The 21274-nt window shown below is 38.3% G+C and overlaps 1 protein-coding gene across 2 annotated transcripts in view; it reads left to right on the top strand.

The window, feature by feature from the left end:
- Positions 1-21274, top strand: part of nol11 (nucleolar protein 11) — a 104096-nt gene that overhangs the window by 58291 nt on the left and 24531 nt on the right. For both annotated transcript variants that reach the window (XM_052130073.1, XM_052130072.1), the window contains exons 5-7: positions 15808-15865; positions 15965-16106; positions 16193-16396. In XM_052130073.1, coding sequence (XP_051986033.1) covers positions 15808-15865; positions 15965-16106; positions 16193-16396 — 404 coding nt within the window. The remainder of the gene's footprint in view (positions 1-15807; positions 15866-15964; positions 16107-16192; positions 16397-21274) is intronic.

Genomic DNA, 21274 nt, shown 5'->3' with positions numbered 1-21274 from the left:
TAACAACATATATTAATACTGAAACTTGTGAAATAATGCCCAAATAAACCATTTAAGATGCTACAACTGTGTCCATACTCCAAAGGGTCCAGTAAATACAACGGCATTTAAGTTCAGGTATGTCATTTTCATGGTTTGTGCTCAAAAAGCGGGTGTGTATCAACAGGTTAATTTGTTTGTTTTTTCACAAATTACATGCAGCGCCACCAAAGAGCAAAACATATATGTCTTGACGAGACGTTTAGCAGTTTAAGTTCTTTTTAACTTGACATGGTGTCTAAAAACACAAACAAGCTGTCAAAGACGTCACCTAAACATCCTCAATGTGAACGGCCCCTCGGTGCAAGACTAGAATTTAAAGTCAAGTGAGCTTTATTGTCATTCCACTGTAGAGACATACAAGGGAACAACATTTCTTGCCTCACAGAACCACGGTGCTACATATATAAACATATTACACACAGACCTATCTAACTTTACATATACTTTACATTGCCTATACTTTATCAGTAGTTACTGAACATCTTCATCCTGCGTGCTGAGAATGACAAATTATGACACTCTTATTATTTAGTTCACATGAATATTAATGCATCTCATAAGCTTCTAAGTGGGGAAAAAAAGAATTAAATGAAGAAAAAAAAATTCTTCGCTAATCTTGACGCACAGAAATTATAAAATACACTAGTCAGACAGAGCTCACCCTTTCAGTCACAGCGCTCATTCAAAGAGTAAGCAGTGCTTTCCTGAGGTAATGACAGAGAAACAGCATCTGGAGTTATTCACATTAATTAATGACAAGCCTAGACGTGACATTTATTATAATGGACTTGTTTGACAATTTTTACAGGTTTATTTAAATTTAGAGTTGTTAACATTGATGGTGATCTTTAATCCTCTTTAATACATGATGCCCTTATGAAAACTTACCATGGGTTTTCTGTATTAATATTGTATTAGTAACCACGACTGTAGTAACCATGTTTTTTGGTTTGTTTTTTTGTCAGTAACCAAGGTTTTGATACAATTGACCCTGGCTTTACTACAGCATTACTGTGGTAGCCTATCCATATGGTAACCTGGTTTCAATAATAATAACCGTATTATAATAATAATAATATCATCTATGGTTCATTTGTTATTTGTGGCTTATACTAACACATTTAAGGGTAAACAAAGCAGCCTAATCATTTTCTGTTTAAGGCCCATCTATATCTATCTATCTATCTGACTGACTGACTTGGCTACTGTGGGTCATGGTCATAGCGCCACCAACTGGCAGCAGGAAGTGTGGCTCTTGCAACAGACTTTGAAATAGTTATCTTATATTTACCCCTTCATAATTCTCCTGCAATGTAATCTGTATGGAAGAAAGCGATGTACAGTTTCCCCTGGCTCAGCTAATTATCCCTAATGTGATCACACCCACTTGCAGAGGGCGCTATTCATACGGTAATGTTCCGAGGCGATCAATGCAAATGGTAAATGCTCCCGAGGCAATATATAAATAAATGCTATTTATTCCTGTGATGTAAAGCTGAATTTTCAGCATCATTACTCCAGTCTTCACTGTCACATGATCCTTCAGAAATCATTCTAATATGCTGATTTGCTGCTCAAGAAACATTTATTATTATTATTATCAATGTTGAAAACAAAAACAAATGTTTTTTTCAGGATTCTTTTAATTGAAAGTTTAAAATAATACCATTTATCTGAAATGGAAAGCTTTTGTAACATTATACACTACCATTCAGAAGTTTGGGGTCAGTAAGAATTATTATTATTATTGTTTTTTTTTTTTTTTGTGGAAAGAAATTAATACATTTATTCAGCAAGGATGCATTATATTGATCAAAAGTGACAGTAAAGACATTTATGTTACAAAAACTTTCTATTTCATATAAATGTTGTTATTTTGAAATTTATATTCATCAAAGAATTCTAAAAATATATATTGTGTATATGCCCTATTTCAGATAATACATTTTATTCTGTTCCCAGGGGAGGGGTCTTTGCCTCAGGTGTGAATCACATAAATATTCATGGTCATTCATGTCTCCTCGCATATGGCCGTTCTAACACTAAAAGTGTCTTACAAAAGTTAAATGACTATTGTTTTGTATGAATGATCAGGATGGTTTTCACATTTTGTAGCAACAAATCTAGGCTACAAGATCCAGTTCTCAAAAGTCTTGTGAACAAATGTTTAGTATGTTATATGGCATTATTTCAGTGACTGTTTATATTTTAAAAAAAAACAAAAAAAAAAAAAACACAATGTTATTTTCTCAAATAAATGTGAGCAACATGTGTGATGAATGTTTGTGAGCTGTGCCATCTTGATCACTGGTGCGCTCGTACAAATTCCCGGAGCGGATTTTCACGCAATTTTTTTTTAAATCTTGCTAGAACTGTCACTTGCCTGATCGGGCCAGTGCTGCATTTATAACATTAGTGCGAGCAAACATTAAGCGAGAGAGCACAAGTAATATACTGTGCGAACGAAGTCTTCTAACCGAGGAGAGAGCGTGAGTATATTTATCTCGCAAAGATGCACAAATGCATAATATATTGGACGCTCCAAGACAGTCGCATTCCCACGCAAGATCGTGTAGACACAGTGCACTCTCCTATAGAGGTCGACCGATTAATCAGCCGATTTTTTTACATTTTTTTTTTGCATTTTTTAACAATCGGCATCGACCAATATCCAAGTATATCAAGCTGATTATTAGGCAGGCGCATCTGTGGGCAGCCTAGTGTTGTTGTGGAACACGTGTTCGACGCACGCTGCCCCTAGAGTCATTTTCCAGCAGAGTGAGCAGACCTCATCCAGTGCCTAAGGAAGTTCCTTGGAGAAAATGGTAAGGATTAAATTTGTATAACTCCTTTATATTTAATTAAAAACTTTTGATATGTTACTGCCAACTTCGATAAAAAACTTGACATGACGTTCGGCTACTTTGGATATGGATAGCGTAGTTGAAGTTGCATTATCACAGCAGAAGGGTTGCCATCATGTCACAATAAGTAAGCAAGAATTTTGCGATTACATACAGTGAATCTGAGACTTTTATTTGTTCTGTTTGTGTGCCTTATATTTGAGAGGGTTGTCACTCAATACAGAGAAATAAGTAATAAAAAAGATACCAACGCACTATAGGCTAGTGAAGGACTGGCTTTGGTAAGCTCGGACGTTATAGGTTCTGCTGGAGAAATTAAGAAAATACATTTATTTCTATAAAGAGAAAGTTATTTTATCTCGCCAGCCATTTCTATGTATAATAATTCTATGAATTATTCCTCCTTAATTAAAGCTGCGTTTGGATCTCAACCTTCGTGTCTTGGAGCAGTTCGTAACACCTGCTTTGTTTATTTAATGTATTTGTTATACATTATTTATACAATATGTTTTTACATTATACATTTTTTAAGTGTACAAGTGCAGATTGGTCAAGTGTTCAATAAATGTATTTGTTGAGAAATTTTGTCTCATTGGTTGCTTCCACCTGAGAGAGCACTTCCCTGGTTTTGTATTGAACAGGAAGTTCTTGCCCCTATTTTGCAAGCCTTTCTTTTCTGCCAGATTGGCCTGCCTGCAGTACTGTCTCCAATTGAGAATGTGTGGGGTATTATGGAGCACACTATGGCAACGAAGACCCTGTACAATTGTGTAGCTAAAGACTTGCAAAATGGATGAATGGGGAAAATTTCACTTTCTAAACTTATACTTGTGTCTTCAGTGCCCGAATGCACACATTATGTTTCACAGTAGTATTGCTCAACTGTCCCAACTTTCTGGAGATTGTTGCAATCATCCGATTTGAAATTACTGTAAATAAAAGAAAACAAAATGGAATTCACGGGTTAAAAAATCATAAGGCGTAGTTGTAGCACTTCAATGTAGCAAAGGGTGAATATAATTTACAAATCACTCATTTTTGTTTTTATTAGCATATTTCATACTGTCCCAACTTTTTGGGAATTGGGGTCTTCTATGTGACCCTTCTAAAGCCACCACCCTCCCCATCTCTGAGCACCACTCCTGAAATGGGGGTGCTCCAGCGAACTTCCAAACCCTCAAAATCACCTGTGTGGTGACCATAACACTGGATAGGACACAATCCTCCACATGTTTGTTCCCCAAATTGATGACCGCCCCATCTCCCAAAATACAAAGTCTGCGCCAAAATGAAACCCGAGTGCCTAAGACATCACATAGAAAACTCTGAGCCCTCAACCAAAATCCATGGATTTTTACATATATGCTACTCCCAAAAACAATACAGAGTAGGGGGCGCAGCTGTAAATACCTATAGAACTGAGATCTGGGAATTCCAAAATGTTGAACCAAATTTTAAAAAGATCGCAACACTTCTCATGTAGGTCACCGAGTGTAGTAACCCCCCTCACAATCCACTCTGATCAGCAGAAAGGGGACTTAACAATACATAATTTTGGGTTCAGCCATATGCTTGAGGCAACATTAAAATAAATGTCTGAATTAAACACTCTGGACACTTTTGTCCATACCAAGTGCAAATGTGAGATAATGGGTTGTAACTTTATTTCTCCTATTAGTTTGATAGAAAGGCTTGCAAAATAGGGGCAAGAACTTCCTGTTCAATACAAAACCAGGGAAGTGCTCTCTCAGGTGGAAGCAACCAATGAGCCAAATATTGGAGACCGAATGTGTAATAATAAAACAATCTTGCATAGGCTTTAGGGCTGAAACGATTAGTCGACAATGCCGACAACAATAAAAAAAAAAAAAAGTCGACAAAATGTTTTGCCGAATAGTTATTTGATCTCAATTAACGTAACATGAGATCACATTAACTCTAATGATGACACGTGAGAGCAGCACTGCAGTTCGTGCCTGACTGAGAGGAAGAATTACACTGATCACAGTCCAGATGAACTCTAAACTTTCCAAAAACCTTCAGAAAATGTAGATCGCAAAGTATGAAGGGAATTATAATGCAAAAATTCCAAACAAGTAAATACAGAAGCACTATCGTTATGGAAGAAGCGGAGCCAGAGCTCTTTAAAGGAACCACCCAGGCGTTACATCTTAAATGCAGTTATATTTAATGCGTTATAGCTTTATTCAAGTTCAGTGCCTCTTCTATGAGTTGCACAAATGTCCCGATCAAAGGGGGAGAGATTGAAACTGCACCCGGCTGATACATTCTGTCGCGGGGACGCTCGTCCCTCAAGCGTCGTCCCTAGATTCTAATGTATTTGCTCATGAATTATTGAATCATAATATGACACTGTGCATTTCGTATCGTGAAGAAAATTGGCAATATGCAGCTTTATTAATAAGGAAGTTTGTTTCTTTTTTTAGGTAAAGATGGATTGAAGTGAACAGAAAGGTGAGAGAGGGTAGTCTTCGCCCTACACTGCACCAAGATATGTTTTTGTTTTGGCTTGTTTTCTAATATAAATATCTAAAACTCATAGTAGACTTAGCCCACCTTTGTCAATCTGCCTATTTAACTTATTAAAATGTCATCTAGGATGCTTACCATTCCAAATGAAGTCTTTGCTATGCTATGAAATTGCTTGAAATAAGAGAGGGGAACATCTACAGGGAAAGATTGTAGCAGGTAGTTCACTTTTGGAATACAACTCATTTTAATAACATTAACCATCTCAATCATAGATAAATGTAATGAAGCCCACCTGCCCACATCGCTCAAACATTTTTATTAAGGGCTTAAAATTAACTAACTAAATCAGACAAATTTGCTGGAAATAAAATGGCCAAATACTTATTACTTAATGCCCTGTTTTGACCACTGGAAGGCACCTGGCTGAAAGCCATTACTGGGCAGTACACTGTCAGATCCAAAGCTTCGGATTTAGACCAATTAACTCTGTATCCTGAGTAGGGCTGAAACAATTAGTAAACATTATCGACAATGTCAACCATAAAAACAAATTGTCGACAAAAGTTTTCGCTGTCGAATAGTCGTTTGATCTCATTTAGCATAACATGAGATCATATTAAATTAATGATGGCGCGCGCGAGAGCAGCACTGCAGTTCCCGCAAGACTGAGGAGAGGAAGAATTACACCGATTACAGTCCAGATGCACTCTAAACTTTCCAAACTTCAAGCTTGAAGTGATGTAGATTTCTGAATCGGTTATATTTAATACGTTATAGCTTTATTAAAGTTCAAATAATATGGCAGCAGATCATGTAAATAACTATAAACTCAAACTGGCATTTGTCTGTGCGGTCAGCACCTCTTCTATGAGTTTGCGCAAATGTCCCGATCTAATGGGGAGTGATTGAAACTGCGCCCGGCTGATGTACACTCTGTCATGGGGATGCTTGTCCCTAGAGTGCACATGCTTAATGCAGCACATGCTAGATTAGAACTGATGGCTCGCGACTTATTGAATCATAATATATGTGTCACTGTGCATTTCTTATCGTGAAGAAAATTGGCAGAATGCAGCTTTATTAATGGGGAGGTTTTTTTTTTGTGAGTTAAAGATGGATTGAAGTGAAAAGAAAGGTGAGAGAGGGTAGTCTTTGCCCCATTATACACTACAGCAATATACATTTTTGTTTTGGCTTGTTTTCCAATATAAATGTCTAAAACTCCTTTTTAATACAATGTGCAATTTCTTTTATCTTGTAATGTACATTTTCAAGTATTATCTGAGAAGGTTGATTATAATATTGAAAATACAAATATTAAAAAATATCTAAAGTCCTTTAAAAAAAGATGCATTCACCCGCGAAGCAGCATATAATATATTTAGATTTGCTTTTAGAGAATAGAGCTTAAATATAAGTACATTTTTTTTTCTTTATTGCACTCCCAAGTATAACAAAGTGAAAAAATACACTTATATGCTAAATACACTTACTGTATATTTAAGATACTTTCTCTTAAAGCAAGTCTAAATATCTTATGTTACTTCTCAATTAAATGTATCTTGTTTTTTAGACAATTTTAAATGGAAAACAAGAGAAAAAACTTGATAACAGTAGGTTTCTTTACTGAAATTTTTTTTCCCATTAATTCTGAATGTCTTTTTAGAGGTATTTTTATTTTGTCCTTTATTGTTAGTTAGCACATTTAATCCAACATTTTAAGTCGGGATAATCGGTTAAGAGCTAATGATTAATCTTTGCAATAATCGTTAGATTAATCGGTTATCAAAATAATCATTAGTTGCAGCCCTAATCCTGAGAATTTAGAAATGGAATTAATAATTCTGTGGAGGCAAGGCATAGCTCTAGTGGGGTCAGAGACTAATAATAAAATATAATCTGCTTAAAGCTAAAACGTGTGCTCCACACCTCCTGCCACCACCCCTGGAAAATCATCTTCCCTTCTTATTGCAGCTGATAATGGTTCCAGGTCAAGACAGAACAATAATGTGGAAAGAGGGCAACCCTGCCGGGTGCCCCTATCCAGAGTAAAATAATATGAAATTAGTCAATTTGTTTACCGCCGCTACTGGGTGTCTATAAAGTAACTTATTCCATCCAATAAAAGTATTCCCGAACACGTATATTGCCAAAATCATCAAAAGATTATCCCATTCTACCATATCAAACACCTTTTCAGCGTCAAGTGGCCACGACTGGAGTCTGATCATTTGCCACTGACCACATAATATTGAGATGCCTAATGTTATCAGAAGAGCTGCGACCTCGAATAAATCCCACCTGATCTATATGTATAAGAGATGTCATAACTTAAAAATGTGGATATTTAAAAAAAAAAAAACATATAATTTAAGCAATATCACACGAGCAAGTGTGTGATATGGCCCTACATCAGCACTGCACAGTAGTGCTGATTTAGGGCCATATCACACTCTTGCTCATGTGATATTGCTTAAAAACAACAGTTCAATGAACAAGTACATTTAGAAAAATGTTTGAAAAACTGAGTAGTCACAGAAACGCATTTGTGCATGGAACTACTTATGTGACGGATCAGAATCTGCCGTTGTTGTTTCAAACCAAATAATGCACCCAAGCCTCTCAAAAACAACTTTAGAACTATTAGTATCACAGCTTGGGCTGTTTCTAACGTGTTATTGGAGAAGCAAGGATGTGTTTGTTTGAGAGAGAGAGAGAGAGAGAGAGAGGATTGAGCATGTGCGATCACCTGTTGATGATGCTGTAGTCTGTTAGTCAGCTTTCTGAAGATAATGTAATTTTGTTGAAATGCATCCTATTTTCTTAGTGGAAAAATAGTGGAATGGAACTCCAATGTGGAAAGGTATGCTCCTTGAGTTTGTGTAATTAGTCTGAGTCTCTCAGCTGTGATGAGCCTTAATGCTGAAGTTGGTAAATGTGTTTAAAGCTTTTTCCTTGCTTTAGTAGTGTAGTAGTAATACCAGCGATCATGGAAGTGCTGTTGTACACTCACCTAAAGGATTATTAGGAACACCATACTAATACTGTGTTTGACCCACTTTCGCCTTCAGAACTGCCTTAATTCTACGTGGCATTGATTCAACAAGGTGCTGAAAGCATTCTTTAGAAATGTTGGCCCATATTGATAGGATAGCATCTTGCAGTTGATGGAGATTTGTGGGATGCACATCCAGGGCACGAAGCTCCCGTTCCACCACATCCCAAAGATGCTCTATTGGGTTGAGATCTGGTGACTGTGGGGGCCATTTTAGTACAGTGAACTCATTGTCATGTTCAAGAAACCAATTTGAAATTATTCGAGCTTTGTGACATGGTGCATTATCCTGCTGGAAGTAGCCATCAGAGGATGGGTACATGGTGGCCATAAAGGGATGGACATGGTCAGAAACAATGCTCAGGTAGGCCGTGGCATTTAAATGATGCCCAATTGGCACTAAGGGGCCTAAAGTGTGCCAAGAAAACATCCCCCACACCATTACACCACCACCACCAGCCTGCACAGTGGTAACAAGGCATGATGGATCCATGGTCTCATTCTGTTTACGCCAAATTCTGACTCTACCATCTGAATGTCTCAACAGAAATCGAGACTCATCAGACCAGGCAACATTTTTCCAGTCTTCAACTGTCCAATTTTGGTGAGCTCTTGCAAATTGTAGCCTCTTTTTCCTATTTGTAGTGGAGATGAGTGGTACCGGTGGGGTCTTCTGCTGTTGTAGCCCATCCGCCTCAAGGTTGTGCGTGTTGTGGCTTCACAAATGCTTTGCTGCATACCTCGGTTGTAACGAGTGGTTATTTCAGGCAAAGTTGCTCTTCTATCAGCTTGAATCAGTCGGCCCATTCTCCTCTGACCTCTAGCATCAACAAGGCATTTTCGCCCACAGGACTGCCGCAATCTGGATGTTTTTCCCTTTTCACACCATTCTTTGTAAACCCTAGAAATGGTTGTGCGTGAAAATCCCAGTAACTGAGCAGATTGTGAAATACTCAGACCGGCCCGTCTGGCACCAACAACCATGCCATGTTCAAAATTGCTTAAATCACCTTTCTTTCCCATTCTGACATTCAGTTTGGAGTTCAGGAGATTGTCTTGACCAGGACCACACCCCTAAATGCATTGAAGCAACTGCCATGTGATTGGTTGATTAGATAATTGCATTAATGAGAAATTGAACAGGTGTTCCTAATAATCCTTTAGGTGAGTGTATATAGACACCGTCTCACTTCACGTCACCAACTGGCTCATATTGTCTTTTGCCTCCACCTGCTGCTAAAATATGTAATGTCACAACATCTGCACTGCTCTTAAACTTTAGTTTAGAACAGCACAAACACAAGCGGAGTGATACACACAGTTAAGCGTCTCTAGTTCAATCAAAATTGAGGACCGGAACTAACTGGTGTGTGTGTGTGTGTGTGTGTGTGTGTATGTATTATATATTAGGGCTGTCGATTTAACGCGTTAATAATGTGCGATTTAATTTTACAAAAAATTTGTTAAAAAAATGTACGCAATTAATCACAATGCTTTCCTGAGGAGAAATACCGGAGTAATGCAAGCTTGTAGTACCACCTGTTTACTCCAGGGGCAGTAAGTGAAATTTCAGCTGTATGAGCAACACACAGTTATACAGTGACCACAACACAAGCATAAGTTACGTTCTTGCGTTCAAAACACTTGGAGCGCAAATGCGAACTAGGGGATCTCAAGATATGTTTAAAGATTGAGTGTTAAACTTTATTTAACTTGACAGTGACAAACATTTTATTTTTAAAGCTCAACACACTCGAGACGCGACTAGCATGTATGACGCAGGTCGTATGGTCTTTTAGCTTATATTTAATTACCAACACGGTTAAGGAGGTGTCCTTTAAACTGTTACACCATTTTTACTCGGTCAATCTTTATTTAAGAAACATGCTCCGTGAAATAGATCCACTTTGCTCCTCCTGTAGTTCTGTAGATGAATCTGCCCCTCACTTTTTTTGGGAATGTGTCCACGCTGTAGTATTTTGGATAGTTTTTTGTACGTACCTCTATTTTAACTAGTTTTGCTTTGCTTTATAATTGCATTTTATTTGGTTTCCACAGTTTTGATTATTTAAAAATTGAATATTTTCTGATTAATCAGTTTATTTTTCTTTAAGTTTTTTTTTATACATAAGTGTAAATTTATGTCTAATAAAGCCCCTATTTGCACTTTTTTGTAAAGACTTGAAATATTACTGAAATACTCTTTGTATCTCCAACAACTCCAAAACATTGAAAACCATTGCACTATGTAATGAATATAATGTCTTGGCATTATTGTAAAATATATCTGTAGTATTGTGTACTATGTATACCCCTGGCATGTTTCTAAAAAAAAAAAAAATGTCTGATGCAGGTGATCATTGACGGGTCCTTAAACAAGCCCTCATAATAAATCTCCAACTGATTGACAAATTCACTTGTGAAATGGATTGCTGTGAACTGTGTGCCAATGATTGGCTTTTGTTCAATAATATGGTAGTAAACAAATACATTGTATTCTAAAGCCGCTTTTTGTATGGCCATATGATTATCTCTTCTGCCACAAGAATGTAATGCATTTTAATTATCTGAATATTTTTTATTATATATATATATTTATATAATTATAATTTTTTTTTAAATTTAAAGATAACTTTGTATAATTATTTCATCATTATATATTGAATAATTGTTTTATGAGGGTCTTTCTCAGCAAATATTTGTATTTGCGATTAATATATGTACAGTATCTCACAAAAGTGAGTACACCCCTCACATTTTTGTAAATATTTGATTATATCTTTTCATGTGACAGCACTGAAGAAATGACCCTTTGCTACAATGTGAGTGTACAGCTTGTATGACAGTGTAAATTTGCTGTCCCCTCAAAATAACTCCACACACAGCCATTAATGTCTAAACCGCTGGCAACAAAAGTGAGTACACCCCTAAGTAAAAATGTCCAAATTGGGCCCAATTAGCTATTTTCCCTCCCCGGTGTCATGTGACTCGTTAGTGTTACAAGGTCTCAGGTGTGAATGGGGAGCAGGTGTGTTAAATTTAGTGTCATCGCTCTAACACTCCCTCATACTGGTCACTGGAAGTTCAACATGGCACGTCATGGCAAAGAACTCTCTGAGGATCTGAAAAAAATAATTGTTGCTCTACATAAAGATGGCCTAGGCTATAAGAAGATTGCCAAGACCCTGAAACTGAGCTGCAGCACGGTGGCCAAGACCATATAGCGGTTTAATAGGACAGGTTCCACTCAGAACAGGCCTCGCCATGGTCGACCGAAGAAGTTGAGTGCACGTGCTCAGCGTCATATCCAGAGGTTGTCTTTGGGAAATAGACATATGAGTGCTGCCAGCATTGCTGCAGAGGTTGAAGGGGTGGGGTGGTCAGCCTGTCAGTGCTCAGACTATACGCCGCACACTGCATCAAATTGGTCTGCATGGCTGTCGTCCCAGAAGGAAGCCTCTTCTAAAGATGTTGCACAAGAAAGCCTGCAATCAGTTTGCTGAAGACAAGCTGACTAAGGACATGGATTACTGGAACCATGTCCTGTGGTCTGATGAGACCAAGATAAACTTATTTAGTTCACATGGTGTCAAGCGTGTGTGGGGTGTGCAAAGACAAGTTTGTTTTGCCTACAGTCAAGCATGGTGGTGGGAGTGTCATGGGCTGGGGCTGCATGAGTGCTGCCGGCAATGGGGAGCTACAGTTCATTGAGGGAACCATGAATGCCAACATGTACTGTGACATACTGAAGCAGAGCATGATCACCTCCCTTCGTAGACTGGGCGGCAGGGAAGTCTTCCAGCATGATAACGTCATGGAGGAGTGGAAGAGGACTCCAGTGGCAACCTGTGAAGCTCTGGGGAACTCCATGCCCAAGAGGGTTAAAGCAGTGCTTGAAAATAATGGTGGCCACATAAAATATTGACATTTTGGGCCCAATTTTACATTTTTACTTAGGGGTGTACTCACTTTTGTTGCCAGATGTTTAGACATTGTGTGGAGTTATTTTGTGTCGTACAAGCTGTACACTCACTAATTACATTGCAGCAAAGTCTCATTTATTCAGTGTTGTTACATGAAAAGATAAAATCAAATATTTACAAAAATGTGAGGGGTGAACTCACTTTTGTGAGATACTGTACATGCACACAATTATTAATACATTAAAACCATGTGTCTAATATTGTGTAGGTCCCCCTTGTTCTGCCAAAACAGCACCAACCCACATCCCAATAGCATACTGAGATACTATTCTTCTCACCACAATTGTACAGAGTGGTTATCTGAGTTACTGTAGACTTTGTCAGTTCGAGCCAGTCTGGCCATTCTCTGTTGACCCCTCTCATCAACAAGGCCTTTCCCCTCACTGGATGTTTTTTTTTTTTTTTTTTTTTTTTTTTACACCATTTGGAGTAAATTGTATAGTCTGTTGTGTGTGAAAATCCCAGGAGATCAACGGTTACTGAAATACTCAAACCAGCCTGTCTGTCACCGCAAAAGGGCCCACCATGAGAGTTGTGGCCCTGGGATTCAGCCTGCGTAAGCCTGTGCGTTAATGAGCCCCTGGTTATGTTGGAGCAGCTGAATGACCTCATTGCTTCGGGGAGAGATTTATTTGCAGGATAGGAGCAATTGTACCACAGTCTATTAAATGCTGCTATGAGACGCTGCAGAATAAGTCTAATTTCTGATAGGAGAACTGAAATTGGCTGTGACACTGGCCTCCGCATGCCTGGGAGCGCCTGCACTCAAAACTGTTCTGACTGATAGTGAGGACCCACTTTATTGACCAGCTGTGGGTTAAACACTTTTAGAATGTCGAGGGCTATGTTTGAAGAATTGTGTGCCATGGTCGGATCTTTCATTGGGCCAGTCATATCAAGCTATTCCATACTCTTAAAAATGGTAAAAACTCATCATCGTTTTGCTAATAAACTGTTTCCTACACCTTAATGTGCATTTTAACTAATGCGAAAATCCACCTCTGCCTATCGCATTTAAATTAAGTGAATTTTAAAAGTCTATTCCTTTCAGGATTTCTAATTCACAATTTAAAAATGTGTATAAAATTATTGGGTGGAAATCCATCTTCTGCCTTTTCAAGGTTTTTGCTGTATTGAAAATGGTCTTTGGTGGTGGCTGATGTGCACGGCCATTCACATACATGTAGATTTTGGTGGGTTTTTTTTTCAATTAAGGGGCACTGGGTAACTTGTCATCTTTGATTTACACTGACACCTAGCGGCTTGGATGGAGCATCATATAAAATCAAGAGTTTTCAGTTTCAGATGCCATTGTAGAAATTTAGTATTCACAGTTAGCCATGATTACTTCAATCAATGAGTGAAAGTGTCATATAACAGTATGATTACTGAGATTGAGTAGTATTCGGTTGGTCATGTAATTCTAACATGGCAGCCCCCATGTGCGGACCCCCTCCATGTAGAATCAAACCACATTTTATAAGGTTACTAATATGACTGGAGTCTTCATTTTAATGTGAGTGGTCATAATTTCTTTCATATATTGCAAATTTACAATTAATGTCTTTTAACTACTAAACTTTTTTAATGAGGACAAAATTACTGAGTGTAACTAATCTATAAAATATATACCGTAATTTCCGGACTATAAGCCGCAACTTTTTTCCCATGCTTTGAACCTCGCGGCTTATACAATGACGCGGCTAATATATGGATTTTTCCCGCTTTCAAATTTTATTAAAAAAATTAAAAAAAACATTCTGTGACGTGCTCAGTTTTTTGGCGGCGTGAAGCTTTCATTACACCAATGAAATTGCCGAACGGGTTAAGGTCAAAACAACTTTTTTTGTTTACTGTTTAGATTAAATCGAAGGCTCAAACTTCCCATCATTCTGATTACGGTAGTAATTTTGTCACCCTCACCATGGCAAAGACATGGAGAAACGCATATGATGCTGCTTTCAAGTTGAAGGCGATTGAGCTGGCTGTTGGAAAAGGAAATAGAGCTGCTGCACGGGAGCTTGGTCTTAATGAGTCGATGATAAGACGTTGGAAACAGCAGCGTGAGGAATTGACTCAGTGCAAAAACACAACTAAATCTGAGGCTATTCAACTCCGACACCGAAGGAGATGACTTCAGTGGTTTCAGTGCACAGGACGAGGAAGATAGTGACCAATGACTTTCTTGGTAGGCTACTATTTACTGCAAATGTTTTATTACAAGCCGTGTGTGGCAGCGGGGGCATGGCCAAGCGCCCGTCCGGGAGAGAAAAGTTGTAAGGGCGCTTACACCTGCGCTAAATTATGTCTAACACCGGTGTCTAATTTCAAGTGCCCTGCTTCACGTGTCCTTCTTGGGAAAACTGTCACGCGGGCACCAGTGTGACAGTTTTCAGCAGGGCACTTGACGTTCCAGGTAAGGCTTTTAATGGCCACAGCAATGTTTACAATCAATTTTATAAAGTTTCTCAATTCTATGCGCCAACACTAGACTGACGTGTGTCACTCTCTCAGCTCTGTGGCTGCTGCCTTTTTATGCCGCTCTCCCCATGCTTACTGAAATTAGACACCGGTGTTAGACATAATTTAGCTCAGGTGTAAGCCCCTTACCGCTTTTCTCTCCGGACGGGCACTTGACCACGCTCCGCTGCCACGCCGTGTTTCGTTAAAGCCTATTTATTTTTGTTACAAGCCGTGTTTCGTTAAAGCCTGAGTAAAGTTCATTTGTTTCAATGTACCGGTAGGCACCTGCGGCTTATAGACAGGTGCGGCTTATTTATGTTCAAAATAATATTTTATTTAAAAATCAGTGGATGCGGCTTATATTCAGGTGCGCTCAATAGTCCGGAAATTACGGTAGTTGCGTTTCATGTTTGTATTTTTTTTTGATCATCTTAGCATCTAGAAACTTCTGAATTTAACCGATTCATATACTTCAAGGTATTGTGGAAAATCAAACTAGCTTGCCACCTTATTTCTATAGGGCTAGTTACTACATAATATTCATGAGTAAACCACTTTACTAATTTGGGACTGTACTTCTATGGTGAAATTTCTTATTTAAAATAATAGCCTAAACACATTTTAAAACTTAACTATCTACAACTGCCACAGTTTGAATGAAAAATTCTGTTTACTTATGATCAATGTTAGTAAGGGTGTTCTGAAGATTTGAAAATACTTGTAATTTGATGCTGGAATAAAATCATATTAATTTAAATATAAAGAAATTAGTCTTGTATAACAGTGTTCTATGATAGGTTTCAGTTTTACAAATAGGGTGGTGACCATTTTTGGTAGTGTTAAGTTGTACTTATCAACTTGTGTAAGGTTTCATATATTCTCTCCATCTTCTCTCTCTCTTCCTCAGATGGAGTACTCTCATTAAGGCAGAGCAACAGAATGTTGTTTTGTTCAGCACAGAGCAGGTTCTCTGAAATTCATTTTTAGTATTTGAAACTTGATAAATCTTTAAATCCAGTCTGTAAAATAAGTATAATAATGTTTTCTCTGCATTTGTATTTTAGAGAGGAGAGTACTTCCTGTATGCTCAGAGATTTAACCCCAACACTCTGGTGAAACACAGGTTTGAGACTGAACCCAGTCTCTCTGCACCTCTCAGTTTCTCTGCTGCATCCAGGAATGGCAACATACACCTGTTTCACTTGTGTAAGTCTCTTTCCATTTATCCTACCTCCCCATCCCCACTGGCATTTTTGTACTAATGGCAATTCAGTTTCTTCTCTCTGGCTCAGACTCAAACGGTAACTTGTGTGAGAGTGTGCTGCCACTCAGAAGTTCAGCTAATGGAGCTCAGGGTGTCCAGGCTCTGCCTCGCTTCCTGCGTCTCAGTTTGCCTGTCGGGCAGGGAGAACAAATGTCGGGTGCAGCTGTTGTGCTTGACGAGGCTCATCTTGCTGTGGTTCGATTTCCCCACCCTTCCGCTGGAGCTAGCGAAGGTGACACCGTACACACACATCAAATCATCTTCACGTTCTCTTGAACTGCATCCAGCCCTTTTTTTTAATAATTTAATTTATTCACTAACCCTTAAGTGATTTTGAGATTGGACTATACTTTGTTTGTGGTCCCAGAGATCAATGTATAAAAAAACAAAAAAAAAACAAACACACCCTCATCCCCTTCAAACCCATATAAATTTGTTAAAACAATTCGAATTAAATTATTAAATGTAATTACACTCTACCTTAACCACAATTTATTTAAAAATGCATTGATTTGTTAAGAAAAATAATACTATTAAACATTTGCATTTAAAGTATAACTTATTGTATATAAACAAAGTGCATATAAATCTAACCATTCAAAACGAATACAGTCTGAACAGCATAATAGACAGGGCCACCGCTGGCCAAATTGATGCCCTACACGTGATATGAGCGTGAAGCGATTGTCTGTGTTCCTCAACTGCTTTTGGGTCCTTGAATAATGTATAGCGAACAAGTAAGGGCAGCCGGTGGACATTCTGGTGCCATCCTAGGGTAAGATGGTGCCCCCCTAGGGAGTTTGCCCTACGCAAACTGCATGGTATGCAGTGCATTTAAAGTATAACATTTCAATGTATATAAACAAAGTGCATATAAATGTAACAATTCAAATACAATCTGAACAACATAACGCCCGTTTCATACATACTCCGTTTGCGTGCGTATTTTTTTCCGTACCCATGTTAACAGGTTAGAGCTTTTACACTGCACGCGGATGCAGTCCGTCGATCCGTTCCAGTTGCGGTGCGTATACAGCAGTGCAGAGATGGTTTACGGACAGAGTCTAGTTTTGCTGTGCTGCACCGCACTGAATTAAAGTGGCAGCGCATTGTTCACATTAAAATAGACATAGATTGTCAAGAAACTGTAATAATTTCATCATACGCATAATTACAGTTAATGTGTTCTACAGTTACTAAATTACACGGTCAAGAAAAACAAAAAAGTATGATTTATAGTCCCAAAAGTTGCAAAATGCCATCATATATGATTTTTTTTTTACCCAAAAAAAAAGACAGTGAACGCAAATGCGTCTCATTCTTCTCCTTCTTAGCAACAGATATAGCGCTATAGCTTTTCTTCAACTCGAACTACATGTAAAACAAAGAATCACAATGATTAAAATTTAATTTTCATACTGTTTCAATGCCTTAAACAATCTCAAAGTTAATGTTTTGATTTAAAATAAAAATTCCTTGCACATTTTTGATTTTGTGGCACACAGAAACTGCGGATCAGTAGCGCACTGCAAACGCAGCATATGTGAAAGCACTATAGCGCGTGCTGCTCCTGTACCGTATATGCACCTCATATGTACCGCACTGTACACGGAGTATGTGTGAAACGGGCGTAAGTTGGCTCCGCCTTCCCTCACGCATCTTTGGTTCATTGGTTGACACTGCGTGTCTGATTGACAGGAACAACAGGTGAGGCTTTTAGTCTGAGCGGACAGTCAGAACTAATGTGTGCGGTTGAGCATTTAGGCCTATATTATTTCATTTGTTTTTTTCGTTATTTTTAAATCTTTTGATTATTCATATCTTAATTTTTTTTATATTTGTATATATAGATTCTTATATGCGAGCCGGCTCCCAACGTTCACCTACAAGAGCTGACTCGTTCGCAAATGACCCATCAATATTTCAGATGCGGGTTTCCTGACACGAAGGACGAGATGCTCACCTGTTTCTGCCCTTTACAATATTTGCAGAACATGACGTTGTTTTCGAACTCTAGCCATGGGAACATTTTGAGACTATTTGCATTGAATCTATATGTTCTCCCTCCACAGCTACAGTGGACGTTGAAGTGACAGCTGTGGTCACGGTAGCTTTGCTCTCAGCATCCCTAACGTTAGCCGTCTCCGGTAAACCTTGTGAAGAGACTTCATTAGTTAAACCTTGCGAATCCCCCTCGCCAAATTCCTCTTTCTCCTCATCTCTTTTTTTTTAGCTTAAAATAAAATGCGATGTCGCCTATACCGCTACTTTTTTCCATTGTTCACCTTTCTCTCTCTGACTGGACCGCGTCATCACAGAAAACTCTGCTTGTGGAATGTGGGTTTTGTAATTTTTAAACAAATATCTTAAAAGGGGGTTACGTTTGTAATCTTTAATCGCACACTGTGCTCGTAAATAATTTTTCCAGTTTGCACATATCTATTTTTAGGGGCAAATGCGATTGAAATACTCTCACTGTAGAGCCCTGTGCCATAATGGGAGAAGGCTCAACACACAATTCCAAAACCTCTGAGAAAAAGGAAAAAAATTGATTGCCAGAAAACAGATAATTGTTAACATGACCAGAACCTATGCAAGAGAGTGCTTGGTTCTGTTCTACATCAGTCACACACATTGTCAACATCTGGTTTAATTCTAGCCAATTTTACTTTAGGCCATTGCAGATGATGAAACATTTCGAACTGGATAATTGAATGTATCAGACACACTGAAGAGGAGTGTATTCTCTTGAGGATGTCCTGCCACAGCTCATGTTAAGTCCTCCTCCCACTGCTGTCTTAATTAGGTCAGAGGTTTAAGGTAATCTAAACCAACAAGAGAACATTATACCAATAGTCTCCTAAAAAATTTTTTTTGGAAATTATCTGAGAGAATTGGGTGGTAATGATTGAAAGCAGGCAGAATAAAAAAAACAAAATCTCAAGTTACATATGTCTAAAAAAAATAAAAATGTGATCGAGGAATATAAACCTTCATTATAGATATTCAAAAGAGGCAAAATACCATCCACATAAAGGTCTTCATATGTATTAAGCCCATTTTTAACCCAAATTCTAAAAGCACCATCAAAAATAGAAGGTATAAACATGTTATTTCCGACTATAGGGACAGATTTCAGATTACCTTGACGGGCTCCTAGTGAGGAATTTTAGAGCAAACTATCGCATGTAAAGAGGTGTGACTTCAGGATGCATATTGAAGTTTCAGCCATTTAGGGTTATTTTTTTCATTTATTTAGGGTTATAGAGTGCTGCCAATTGGGTTGTTAAATTTGTAGGCATTAGCTGTACATTAATGTTATATCCTGATATTCTGTTAAAGGACTCCAGCAGGTCAAGCAATCTCTAAGTTTATTAAAGGATCAGTCAGGTATACAAGCATATCATCAGCATAATGTGAAACTTTTTGTTCAGTGCCCACTCTCTGTATGTCCTTAATAGCAATCTCACTGCGCAGTGCTTTGGCTAGTGGTTCTATTGTCAAGGCAAAGAGAAGGGGTTTCAAGGGACAGCCTTGCCTAGAATCACAAGGCAGAGGAAAATAGGACAGATTACTACTTGAGTGGACTGCTGCCACAGGTACAGGACCTCAATCCAATGCACATATTTTTGACCACGGACAGATTGTTTCAGGTTATAAAAAAGGTAATCACACTTCACCCGATCGAAAGCTTTTTCAGCATCTAAAGATAATAATGCCTCTACAGAATTGGATGAATGGGACTGTAAAGAATATTAAAAAGCAGATGTTATAAAATAACTGCCTGTTTTTAATTAATCTTGTCTGGTCATCTGATACCTGAGAAGGAAGCTCCAAGCAAGCATTTTTAGCAAGTAACTTGCTATATCAACATTGAGGGGAGAAATGGGGGGAAAAAAGGAACCACATTTGGAAGGATTTTTATCTTTTTTGAGGATGAGATGGAACTGTATGTCACATATTTGGATGTAATGAGCAAGATGTAAATTATTTTTGAGACGGAGTAAAATTCGAGCTAGTTCATTGGCAAAATGTTTTGCTTGTAGTGGAGGTCAATAGCCTAACGGGTTTCTCTACTGTAATCATTAAACCAATTAAAAATGGTGCTCATTTATGACATTAAGCTAATGATTCATCAGGTATACATATGAAAACTAAAGTATTACATAAACTGTGCAAATAATAAAACAAACTATAATGAGAGAGTCTGCTTTATGTTTCCAATCTTTATAAGTGTCTAGATCTTATCGTTTATCACTCACCTAAGAACGGGATACACCCATAATACAAAAGTTCATTCATTACCTAGCATCAGTTCAAGCATTCGTCATTAGAACTGTGGGTACTGTTATTTTAGATACTGTTCGACTTAACATAGTTAATCGCTTCCACTGAGTCATGGAAGTCTTTTTCAGTGACACTATAGAATACGGAACTTGGCAGGATGGAAAACACTGTAGCAGATGCCTTGGCGATCTTTCAACAGTCCCTTTATTTTGTTGAATGTGGAACTGGCATGGGCTACACTTGGGAGATAGTCAGGAAAAACAGAGATCGTAGTTTGCCCATATTTCAAAGTGCCACCCACCTGTCTGGCCTTGCGTTGAATTTGGACACAGTCCTGATGATAATAATATGACTGCAACAATAGCACAGGGTTTTGCCATTGGGTTTCTTTGGTTGAAGACTGCAATCTGTTAGCAATCACGTCTTTGTCCATGCCGAACACTTCTCTAAGCAACTTCGAGACCGAGGATGGAGAGCTTGAACCGACCCCCTCTGGTACATTCAAAATGCAGATATTTGACTACCTCTTTCGACACCATGTCATGGCATTTATCTTGTAGTCCAGACACCTCTGCCTCAAGCCTGCAAACAGTACTCTGCAGGTTAGTTACCTCGTCTGAACATACGGTCTGTGTTCCACATCGGTCACTGTCCTTTTTCATCTTGTCCGGGTCTGAGCTATGTAGCGCTATACTGTTGAAAACCTCCATCTTAACGGATTGTAGCTCGTTTTTAACTCGTCAGCAAGGACACTCTTTAACTTTGACCTGAGCAGAGATGTCCTCTTTTAGAGCAGCAAGAAGTTGATCCTTCGTGTCCATGT

This window comes from Xyrauchen texanus, chromosome 7, assembly GCF_025860055.1.
Source record: "Xyrauchen texanus isolate HMW12.3.18 chromosome 7, RBS_HiC_50CHRs, whole genome shotgun sequence".
NCBI classification, from domain to species: domain Eukaryota; kingdom Metazoa; phylum Chordata; class Actinopteri; order Cypriniformes; family Catostomidae; genus Xyrauchen; species Xyrauchen texanus.
The sequence above is the reverse complement of the archived record's forward strand: the minus strand, read 5'-3'. Positions and strand labels throughout refer to the sequence as shown.